The 12,275-nt window shown below is 45.2% G+C and overlaps 2 protein-coding genes across 2 annotated transcripts; both read left to right on the top strand.

The window, feature by feature from the left end:
• Nucleotides 1–1,599: 1,599 nt before the first annotated feature.
• On the top strand, nt 1,600–2,073 carry LOC137356309 (histone H2B 7-like). The gene has a single exon (XM_068022187.1). The coding sequence runs from the start codon at nt 1,600–1,602 to the stop codon at nt 1,978–1,980; it is 381 nt and encodes a 126-aa protein (XP_067878288.1). The 3' UTR covers nt 1,981–2,073.
• A 905-nt stretch (nt 2,074–2,978) lies between these two features.
• On the top strand, nt 2,979–3,636 carry LOC137356339 (late histone H2A.L3). The gene has a single exon (XM_068022220.1). It carries the CDS (start codon nt 2,979–2,981, stop codon nt 3,366–3,368), a length of 390 nt encoding a protein of 129 aa, XP_067878321.1. The 3' UTR covers nt 3,369–3,636.
• Nucleotides 3,637–12,275: the final 8,639 nt, after the last annotated feature.

Here is a 12,275-nt window from a genome sequence, read left to right as displayed (position 1 = left end):
GGTTTGGCAGCATCTGTGGAGAGAGAAGCAGAGTTAACGTTTCAGGTCAGTGACCCTTCTTCAGAACTGGTAAATATTAGAAATGTGAAAGGTTTTAAGGAAGTAAAGCGGAGGTGGGGCACGAGATAACAAAGGAGAAGGTGCAGAAAGGACAACGTCACAGAATAGCTGACCAGAAGGTCATGGATCAAAGGCAAACATTATGTTAATAGCGTGTTGAAAGACAAAGCATTAGCACAGATAGGGTGTTAATGGATGAAATTTGAATAGCCACAAGTACAAACATGGAAAAAAAGTGGGTAAGCAAACTGTACCAACTAAGATGATATAAAATAAAATAAACAGAAAAATAAATCTAAATAAGAAAGAATAACTAAAAATAAAAGTAAAATGGGGGGCCAGTCATGCTCTGAAATTATTGAACTCAATGTTCAGTTCGGCAGGCTGCATTGTGCCTAATCAGTAAATGAGATGCTGTTCCTCGAGCTTGCGTTGATGTTCCCTGGAACACTGCAGCAATCCCAGGACAGAGATATGAGCATGAGAGCAGGGGGGAGTGTTGAAATGACAAGCAACCGGAAGCTCGGGGTCATGCTTTCAGACTGAGCAGAAGTGTTGTGCAAAGCGGTCACCCAGTATATGTTTGGTCTCCCCAATGTAGCGAAGACCACATTGTGAGCAGCGAATACAGTATACTAAATTGAAAGAAGTACTAGTGAATCGCTGCTTCACTTGAAAGGAGTGCTTGGGGCCTGGGATTGTGAGAAGAGAGGAGGTAAAGGGGCAGGTATTATACCTCCTGTGTTTGCAGGGGAAGGTGACGTGGGAAGGGGACAAGGTGGTGGGGGTAATGGAGGAGTGGACCAGGGTGTCGCAGAGGGAATGATCCCTTCGGAATGCTGACAGGGGAAGGGAGGGGAAGATGTATTTAGTCGTGGCATCACGCTGGAGGTGGCAGAAATGGCGGAGGATGATTCTTTGGATGTGGAGGCTGATGGGGTGGAAAGTGAGGACAAGGGTATCCTCGGTTGAGGAAAATGGAAGACATATCACAAGCGCTGTCATATAAATCTTTCATGTGGCTACTTGTGACTGCAGCTGACCAACCTTATTTGGCACGCTACATGGAGATAAGGACTTGCACTTCAATGCTCGCATTTGCCCCACTCTGACCCCCACTAAACTGGACGATTCGGTCCTGTTGATGGTCGGAAGTGCAGAGGGGCGCTACATCCTGATAAGGAAGGGAACTATAGACAGTGAATAAAGAGACGAGTTCGTACTAGCAAAATAGAAATGGTTGATGAGGAAGAGGGACTCAGAAAGTCACTGATGTAGATGGATAAGGGCCGGCAAAGGGGTTTGGACGATCTGACTGCTGCGACGGTTTGTGGCTGTGAGAAGCACAAAATGTCATTGGTTACTTTAGACACCCAATCAGATAGATACAGAACATCAGGCAGTGACATCATTGTCAACCAGCCAATCATGAACATGGCCTTCTCCCATCCTTCATTAGCATAGGGTTCAGGGGATGTCTATAAAATGCGAGCCTGGAGTGAAATTTCGGTTATTCTGTGTCTGAAGTTGATCGTGATCATGGTTGACGAGAAGAAAACTGCAGCACCTTCCAAGAAGGGTGCCAAGAAAGTTCTGAAGAAGGCGCCAGTGAAGGGCAGCAAGAAACGGAGAAGATCCAGGAAAGAAAGTTACTCCATCTACGTGTACAAAGTGATGAAGCAGGTTCACCCTGACACCGGCATCTCCTCCAAGGCCATGAGCATCATGAATTCGTTTGTGAATGATATTTTCGAGCGAATCGCCCGTGAGGCTTCCCGCCTGGCCCATTACAACAAACGCAGCACCATCAGCTCCCGGGAGATCCAGACCGCCGTGCGCCTGCTGCTGCCCGGGGAGCTGGCCAAACACGCCGTGTCGGAAGGTACAAAGGCGGTCACCAAGTACACCAGCTCCAAGTAAATATCCGCAATGTACTGAAACACACCCAAAACACAAAAAGGCTCTTTTAAGAGCCACCCACAACTTCTCTGAAAAAGCTACAACATTGTCTGTATAGTATCGACTTCTATTGATTTATATATCAAGTGTCCTTGCCTTTGTGATCTCTGTTTTACTCCCATAGATTCTGGTTAATGCAGTTTCACTGCCCGTGCGATCTTTCTGTCTCTAACTAATAATGTCCCGTATATAAGTTACTGGCCACTGACCATTTGTGAGGTTTGTTCTCGGACGTGTTCATATTCGGCCCCTTTTTTTGTATTTGGACAATAAAAGCTGATTTAACGCACATACATCAGTTCGCAGTCACTTATTTCCCTAGTTCAAGTTTGACCTCAGAAATTAATAAGTACATTATCTAGAACCCCGGGTGGTGTCGGAACCCTCCGTCTCACACGCTGACACCTGACACTGAAAATCTACACTCCGCTGTTGTCTCCCACGAATAACAAACAATCGTTCATCAGTGATGCGGTATTATTATGAAAATTGACATGAAATGTGCCCGGTTGGAGAATGCTGTGAAAGAGACTTTCTGCCCGCTGGTTTTAAAAAGGACAGAGAGTAAACCCGAATAGATGTCAGAATGTAAAAGCCAATCTGGAACTTGTTACCAAATGTAGAATAACACAATATGAAAAAGGTTTTATTTATTTAACCGTACAAAAAGAACTATAAATGTGATATTCTATATTGAAGCCGCCCCAATATATTGGCGGGCTTTTCAAATTTGAAAAATTAGTTGCAGTCTGACAATTTGGCGCCGTTATTTTCCGCCTTCATCTCCTTGGCGTCTCCTGATTGGTGAATTCAGCAGCTCTCCGATTGGTTACATGAAGAGCACAGAGCAGAGTGACCAATCAGCAGTGCCCACCACTCCATTCCTCCAGAAGGTACAAGGAGGACGATTGTGGGCGGATTTCAACATTCTTCGTGAAAGTGCTTGTGAGATTGTGGAAATGTCTGGAAGAGGGAAGACCAGTGGGAAAGCTCGGTCCAAGGCCAAGTCCCGCTCCTCTCGAGCTGGACTACAGTTCCCGGTGGGCCGTGTTCACCGGTTCCTTAAAAAGGGCAACTATGCTGAGCGGGTGGGTGCCGGAGCCCCGGTCTATCTGGCTGCTGTGCTCGAGTATCTGACAGCTGAAATCCTCGAGCTGGCCGGCAACGCGGCCCGGGACAACAAGAAGACCCGCATCATCCCCAGACACCTGCAGCTGGCCGTCCGCAACGACGAGGAGCTCAACAAGCTGCTTGGAGGGGTGACCATCGCACAAGGCGGGGTGCTGCCTAATATCCAGGCCGTGCTGCTGCCCAAGAAAACCAGCGCTCCGAGCTCGAAGGGCAAGTGAAGCGGCCTCATTTGAATCTATGAACCCAAAGGCTCTTTTCAGAGCCACCCACTTTATCTGTGAGAGGGCTGGTTACTGTCTGAGAGACGGTAATGTTATACTGTTCGCGTTATTTTGTGTTGCTATGAATTGTACTGGAGTCAAGCATTTATCTGCTCATCTGATGGAATGCATTTTAATTTTCTCTTGCCATATTTGTAAAGCTTTTTTTTTACAATTCTACCGTTTATATACCACTAAGGCGTGTCTTGAGTTCTAAAATGAGCTTCTCTGATAAAATGACTTGTATACAATGGTGTCACTGCTGTCACACTGAGAACTGCAAGGTCCTGAAATTCCCAGCTGCAATATGGAGACAAAGGAATCTGGGTCACTCTGCTTCGAGAGTTATCAGTGGACAGTAAAGAGGGTGGTCAAATCCTTCTGAGACGTTAATGTGCTGGAATCAACAAGAGATAACAGCTCTATCTTTTGCCAATTTGATGTTTCTTTGAAGAGCCGTTGTGTTATCTGATGCCAAACTCACTTCCGGGCAGGGTCAGTTTATTTTTCAGGGCAGTTGTTTCAAAGAAGCTGAAGGCGGATTTTAAAAGAGATGTTGCGTTTCGTGTTTTATTTCTGTACATTGTGGAGATTTACAAGGAACTGGGATAATTCGTCAGTGTTTTTGTCCCTGCCAAGGCGGCGTGCTTGGAGAACTCCCCGGACAGCAGCAGACCCATTGCGGTCGATATGTGTGTACACAAATCACAAGATCCAAATGATTGTAGACTGATGCCATCTACTGGCTAAAAGTGAGTCATGCAAGAATATTCCCATTCCTTCAGAAATATCTGAAATTGGAGAGGAATAACATCGAGTGTGTTGGGGGCAGATTCAATCGAGACCCTGAGAACAGAATTGGATAATTATATCGAGAATAAAACAAAACTGCAGAGCAATGGAGAAAAGGCGGGTCGGTGGAGGAGGTCTTGCAGAGAGCCGGCCTTGACACGACGAATAACTAATTTAATAGAAACATAGAAAAATTGGAGCACGAGTAAATCATTCGGCCCTTCGAGCCTGTACCGCCAGTCAATACGATCATGGCTGATCATCCAAACTCAGTACCCTGTTCTCGCTTTGTCCGCGTATCCTTTGATCCCTTTAGACATAAGCGGCGATCGTTTTAGAACTAAAAGACACGCTTTCGTAGTCCATGGAGTCAGAGAGATACAGCACAGAAACAGGCCCTTCGGCCCACCCAGTCTGTGCCGACCATCAACCACATCAACCATACTATTCCAACGTTAATCCCATATTCCCTATCACATTTCCACCTTCCCTCAATTCTCCGACCACCTACCTGCACTGGGGGCAATTTACAATGGCCAATTTACCGATCAACCTGCAAGTCTTTGGCTGTGAGAGAAAACCGGAGCACAAGGCGGAAACCCACGCGGTCACAGGGAGAACTTGCAAACTCCACACAGGCAGTACCCAGAACTGAACCCGGGTCGAATTGTAAAAAAAAAGCCTTACACAAATGACCAGAGTAAATTAAAATGCATTTCATCTGATGAGCATCTAAATGCCCGAATCCAGTGCAACAAACTCTCTTATGAATTTATTTAATAATTTGGCCTCAACTCTTTTCTATGGTAGAGAATTCCACAGGTTCACCACTCCCTGGGTGAAGAAATCCCTCCTCATCTCAGTCCTAAATGTCTTACCCCTTATCTTTAGACTGTCACCCCTGGTCCTGGACTCCCCCGCCATCAGGAACATCCTTCCTACATCTAGTCTGTCCAGTCCTGTTAGAATTTTGTCGTTTTCTCGGAGATGATGTAACCATTCCATGATTCTATCCTCCAATGGGAACATGAACGTGGTGTTAAGGTGCAGATTGAAATGGTTGAAATGACATTTGAGTTCCAATGAGCTCTGGTGTGTATACTGTATAATTGACGAGCTACATGTATGCCAGCGATGCTGGTATAGTGGTGAGTATATCTGCCTTCCAAACAATTGACCCAGATTAGATTCCCGGTCATCGCAATGCCCACTCGCGGTCAAATATATTTCTGCAACCTTGCCATAGAATGTGACAAATGAAAAGCCATGACTGAATTGAAGTCGACAAATATTCTCAACATCCATGTTCTTCTCCCTTAAAGTTGATGGTCAAGTGTGCTGTGGAATTTTGCAGCTTAAAAATGTCAATGCAAATTCAGAAAGAAAGCTTACAAAATATTGTCAACATCCAATCAGACTCACTTCCTTGCTTGATCAGCGTCGCCCTGCAGCAAGTTTGTTTCCTTCAAGTGCTTATCCAGTTTCTTATTGAAATCATTGATTGTCTCTCCTTCCACCACACTTGTGGACAGCGAGGTCCAGCAGGTAAAACAGAAAAAGTTCTTCCTCACATTCCCTTCCATCTCTTGCCATAAACCATCAGTCTGTGTCTCCTAGTCCTTGTACCATCAGCTAATGGGAACAGGTTATCCTTGTCTAACTTATATACACCTCTGTCAAATCTCCTCTCAATCTCCATTTCTCTAAGGAGAACAACCCCTTACTTACAGAACACAATCCAGAGCCATCTATCCAAGCTTTTCAGGTGCAAAAGAATAGTTGTGTATTAAGTAGTATAGATAGGAGCATAAAACTAAGAGACTTTGAGAGATCAACTGATTGTCTCTGCCCAATTCACTGGATTTTCTGTATCACCTGAACACTGCTATACTCTGTGTAAAGGTTAGAGCATTTCCATGGCTTACATTTATGCAAGAACTGCTATGTCAAGGCTGGATGGCAAAGCATGACGGTAATCTTCACAGGAATATGTCAAAATGCCATGTTGAGAGATGTGTCTGTGTGGATGATGCACGGAGTCACGACATAAAGGAAAAGTCATGCAGCAGGAGGGGTCCCACAATGTGGGGGTGATGGATCATGACATATTTTACCTTTGTGAATAATAAGGACAGCCACAATAATAGGACTAATTGTATGCTATGTACATCAATATATTACAGTCTGTTTGAGCTAATGCTTGCTTCATTATGAAATGACATTACAAGGCTATAGTCCGTTAAAACCTCTATGTAAGAACAATGGGAGAGATAGGTTGAAGACCACAGCATCCTTACAGGGGGTGAGATGAGATAAATCGGACACTGTAGAATTGCAAACTCAAAATGGCTTCCATCAGCGAGAATGTGACCTTTAGTATCCTTGTTAAAATAGAAAGGAACAGGAAGTATCTGTAATGTGTGTAGATTGAACCATTAACTAACTAGGGTCAAACAATGATGTCAACCTGGTCCAATTAGGATACTTCGAACAAATCAAAGCTCATATGGTGACATCCTTGCACCCAAAGAAGGGTAAAAGAAAGGGTGTTACAGGACATTGTCGGCATTTAGAGAGGTGTCCACGGAACATCGTTATCACACTTAGAAGGAGAAGATAGAGTCCGGTCAAGAAAACAGCAAGGGAAGCAGAAAGAGAGAAGTCCACGCCCCAGCAAGCACAGAAGCAAGAACCGGTGCTGAGTGATGCTGCAAACCTATTGCTGTTGTTAAACATTCACTTTATCTATCTTAGTTAAGCTTAATAAACTCTCAGACTTGATCACAGAACTTGAGTTTGTACCTTGTAGGTCTGTCTTGGCCAATAATCACAGGACATTTTCTGTCGCCACTTCACCTCTCTATTCTATCTCCCTCCTCTCGCTCTCCTCCCTATGCAGTTTATTATTATTGATGATGGTCATATTGACCTATTTATTCTCCTCCATCTCAGACAGTCCCCTGCGATTATGGATGACCTTTTACACTCCAGTTTGATGGGTTCTGAAATAGCTGATAAATCCAATGCATGATCTGCAGACTCTGCCACATGAGGGTGAGGTGGTGTTAGAAGGGTTCAGGTAAATGACCCGTTTGGAGGTATGGATGCTGCCTTCGAGCCTCAACTTCACATGTTACCGACAAATTTCCCTGAACTGTAAACTATCTTCCCAAATGAGAGATGATTTGAGGACATATCTAAAATGTTTCCACACTCAGCCAGGGGTTCTCCTGCTACGACCAATTTCTGAGCAAAACAACTGCTTCCGCATTCTGCATTTGCAGGTTCTTGGAGACACATGTTCAGACTAAGTGATAGACTAATACTGATGGTCTGAATATACATAGGTAACAGAAAGGAGACCAGTTCCCCTCCCTGGGTACCGGTCACTGCTTCTATCCTGTGTGTGTAGGATTCACCCTGAGTCCCTCTATCCAGCTTTACCTGCTCTATCTGGAAAAGTGCTGAACCTTTCAGTATTTGGTCTGCTCAAACCGAGTTCAAGGCCTGAGTAGTGAACAGAATGTCTCATCAATTCTTTGAATAATACTATGATTGAACAGCAGGTGATGATCGACTCGGCCAAAGATTGGAAATATTCCTGTCCATCAATCTTTCAACAGGGATTGCGAGAATCTCCTGGCTCAGAGTGTTTAAGGGATACAGACCTAGGCATCGGCAACTAACCCCTGAAAATCACAGCAAAGACTGTGTACATGAGGACATTTAACAACCGGGAGCTGGGACTCTGGGACGGTCCAGCTCTATTCTCACTGTGCTTGTGTGTCCGGTGTAATCGCGTGTCTCTTGTTTAAAATAAAACGATGAAGATTGCCGTCCGGTATTACTCTCATTGACCTGGGTTTTCACTCGGGTAAAATAAAATGTTGCTGGCTGATATTAACTCTGCAAAGTCCCAGCAAACACACCGGCTCCCTCATTCTTCCCATGTTTCTGTCGCTTTGAGAAGAGGGGCTCAATAGTAACAAACACCCTGCAGACAGAGTCCGCAATTTGAGCATCTAAATGGGACCAGCTGCCAGTTTTCTATGTTCCATGTTCCCCCACACTTCCCCTCCCTCCCTCCACCCTAACCCCATGTTTGACTTTTCAATGTAGACATTGGGAGAAGTTCCCATTGATGTTTATTTGCTGAATTATTGCAGAGATCTGCGCACGCGCGAGAAGGGCCTGTCGAATATGACGTCATAACGCGGAGAAGAGCGCATGCGCACCCCATCCCCCAGCTCTGCCTCTGAGCGCCATTCACTGTGATTGTTTCAATCAGCTGCAAATGGAGACATTACAAGCCTGGGGTAAGTGAACAAACAGTATCTGCTCACAGCAGTACAACAGATTTGGGCCCGTGTCTGCCGATGTGCTCATAGATTAGCATTGATTACCGGGTCCATTCAGCGGGAGTGGGGGACAGTTTGTAATGTACATTGTGGAGCAGGAACTGGTCCTGGAACATGGAGTGAGCTGGGGGGGAAGGGAGAGGTCTTTCTCAGGCAGTGTCTGGACAGGGAGAGAGAGACAGAATATGATGAACTCACTATTGAAAATCATTGCTGATTTCTCTCTCCAAACAGTAATGAATGTTATAATAAAAAGCAAAATACTGCGGATGCTGGAAATCTGAAATAAAAACAAGAAATGTTGGAAATACTCAGCTGGTCTGGCTGTATCTCTGGAGAGAGAAGCAGAGTTAACGTTTCAGGTCAGTGACCCTTCTTCAGTAATGAATGTTCCTGGTTCAGATCCAGTATCTCACTATTTATTGTTATTGGATAGTGAATAGCAGAAAAAAAATGGCTGAACAATAAAGATGCGGCAGATTTGAAGGGACCAGGTGAGAAGATTAAGGACACTTTTTTAAACAGTGCTTACTTGTTGTCCGTTGAACAATGGGACATGGAAATAGAAATCTGGCTTACGCAAATGTCACTACTCGATCGGGTATTCCAATTCATGGAGCAGTGTGGGGCTTGGGGTGTTTTTGAATGTCACAAAATTGTTATAAAACCGCTCCAAATGTCTGGCAAGTAGAAGCAGAGTTCTGCAGTACTGCAGTGGACTCAGACACTGACACTGCTGGTGTCGTTGACTTTTCTTTTGTGATTGTTCAGAATGTTTATTATTGAAAAGATTACTTTGATCACTTTTCTGTCTTCTCACTCAGCTGTTATTCAAGTTTAAGAGTTGCCTTTCTTTTCCTGCAGGCAAAGACTTGAAGGAACCAGAATGAAAGTCGTGATTCCTCGACAGAAGGAAACATGCATCCAGCTCGTTCCAATACACAGTAGGTACAGTATCACTCACAAATTACAGTGACACGGTCAGGTCATCATTTCCAATGTAACAAACAAAATAAGTAGTCAGACCCGCACTGATTCCAAGGTTGAGAGACACACTATCAATCCAATAGTCAAATAGAGCAGTAGAGATAGGAGTTGTTTCTATTTCACTCCAGCTGACTGGTAGATACATCAATCACAGTCCAAAAACACACACATTATCAGATTTAAATACACTGTGTCACCTTGGCTACAATTCAAATATCAAATCTTAAACAGAACAGACAAAATGTATCTGATTGAAAGCTACAGAATGAATCCCAATAACACATCCCACAATATAAACTGAGCTACAAATTACACATTAGTCCAAACATGTCACTAAGGATCAGACAACAACATACACGATTAATTCATTCTCTACAAACCAATGGAATTTGACATTACATAGTTAGTTAGTTAGAGATACAGCACTGAAACAGGCCCTTCGGCCCACCGAGTCTGTGCCGACCATCCACCACCCATTTTACACTAATCTTACATTACTATCACATCCCCACCTGTCCCTATATTTCCCTACCACCTACCAATGTTAGGGGCAATTTATAAAGGCCAATTCACCTGGCAACCAGCAAGTCTTTGGCATGTGGGAAGAAAACGGAGCACCAGGAGGAAACCCACGCAGACAGAGGGAGAACTTGCAAACTCCACACAGGCAGTACCCAGAATTGAACCCGGGTCGCTGGAGCTGTGAGGCTGCGGTGCTAACCACTGCGCCGCCCCAAATCAGGTCATGCTCTAAATTTGAAAGATCGTCATTCATAATTGCTTTTGCAAAGCTACAAATTGGATACCAAGCTGCAACTCACAAACAAGAATTGAATAAAACCTACAGCAATAAAATATTGTTAATCCTTATTTTAAATTAAACACAAGTAAACACATATTGATATATTAATGAGTTAAACAAAGCATTGCCAACACAGTGCCTGAGATACACATTAAGTCCTGAATACAGCAGGATCTCAACTCACATACAGCACAAAGACACATAGATGCAGAGTGAATCCTACAGTCAAACAGGGTGCCAGAGCCTCACAGATCAGGAATGAATTACATATACAGACACAGTATCAGTAACTTACATATATTGAATGTGTCTATCCTGTGTGCACAGTAGAGATACTGGCAGATACAGAATGTCTCCCACACTTGGATACTCGCTCTCTGTCACTCCAACTGCCTTTCGCTGTCTGTCTCTCCTTCTCTCTCTGACTCTGTCTCTCCCTCTCTCTATCCCTCCATCTGTCCTTCCCTCCCTGTCACTCCATCTCTCTCCTTCTCTCTCTGTCTCTCACTCTGTCCCTCCATCCGTCTTTCCCTTCCTGACACTCCCTCTCTCTCCTTCTATCCCTCTCTGCCACTCTCTCTGTCCCTCCATTTGTCTTTCCCTCTCTGTCTCTCCCTCTCTCTCCTTCTATCTCTCTTTCTCTCTGTCTGTCCAACTGTCTTGTCCTCCCTGACACTCCCTCTCTCTCCTTCTCTCTCTGTGTCTCTCCAACTTCCTTTCCCTCTCTGTCTTTCCCACTCTCTCCTTTTCTCTCACTCTCTGCCTCTCCCTCTCTCTCTCTCTCTCTATCCATCCATCCATCTGTCCTTCCCTCCCTGTCTCTCCATCTCTCTCCTTTTATCTCTCTCTCTCTGTCTCTGCCTCTCTCTCTGTCTCTCTCTCTCTGTCCCTCCATCTGTCTTTCCCACTCTGTCACTCCCTCCCTCCCTCCTTCTATTTCTGTCTCTCTCTCTATTCTTCTATCCCTCCATCTGTCCTTCCCTCCCTGTCACTCCATCTCTCTCCTTTTATCTCTGTCTCCCTCTCTGTCTCTCCATCTGTCTTTCCCTCTCTGTCTCTCCCTCTCTCTCCTTCTTTCTCTGAATCTCTCTCTCTGTCTTTCCATCTGTCTTTCCCTCCTTGTCACTCCCTCTCTCTCCTTCCATCTCTGCTTCTCTCTCTGTCTGTCTCTCCAACTTCCTTTGCCTCTGTTTCTCTCCCACTCTCTCCTTCTCTCTCTGCCTCTCCCTCTGTCTCTCTGTCACTCCCTCTCTCTCCTTCTATCTCTGTCTTTCTCTCTATCCCTCCATCTGTCCTTCCCTCCCTGTCACTCTCTCTCTCGTTCCATCTCTGCCTCTCTCTCTCTGTCCCTCCATCTGCCTTTCCCTCTCTGTCTCTCCATCTGCCTTTCCCTCCCTGTCTCTCCCCCTCTCTCCTTCTATCTCTGTCTCTGCCTCTCTCTCTCTCTCTCTCTCTCTGTCCCTCCATCTGTCCTTCCCTCTCTGTCTCTCCCTCTCTGTCCTTCTGTCTCTGTCTCTCTCTCTGTCCCTCCATCTGTCTTTCCCTCTCTGTCACTCCCCCTCCCTCCTTCTTTCTCTGTCTCTCTTTCGGTTCCTCCATTTCTCTTTCCCTCTCTGTCACTACCTTTCTTCTTCTCTCCGTCTCTCTACTTCTCTCTGTCCCTCCATCTGTCTTTCCCTTCCTGACACTCCCTCTGTCTCCTTCCATCTCTGCTTCTCTCTCTCTCTATCTCTCCATCTGTCTTTCCCTCTCTGTCTCTCCATCTGCCTTTCCCTCTCTGTCTCTCCCCCTCTCTCCTTCTATCTCTGTCTCTGCCTCTCTCTCTCTCTCTCTCTCTCTGTCCCTCCATCTGTCCTTCCCTCTCTGTCTCTCCCTCTCTGTCCTTCTGTCTCTGTCTCTCTCTCTGTCCCTCCATCTGTCTTTCCC

The sequence above is a fragment of the Heterodontus francisci genome, chromosome 45, assembly GCF_036365525.1.
Source record: "Heterodontus francisci isolate sHetFra1 chromosome 45, sHetFra1.hap1, whole genome shotgun sequence".
In the NCBI taxonomy this organism is placed as follows: Eukaryota; Metazoa; Chordata; class Chondrichthyes; order Heterodontiformes; family Heterodontidae; genus Heterodontus; species Heterodontus francisci.
Note: the sequence above shows the minus strand (reverse complement) of the source record. Positions and strands in the feature narration are given on the sequence as shown.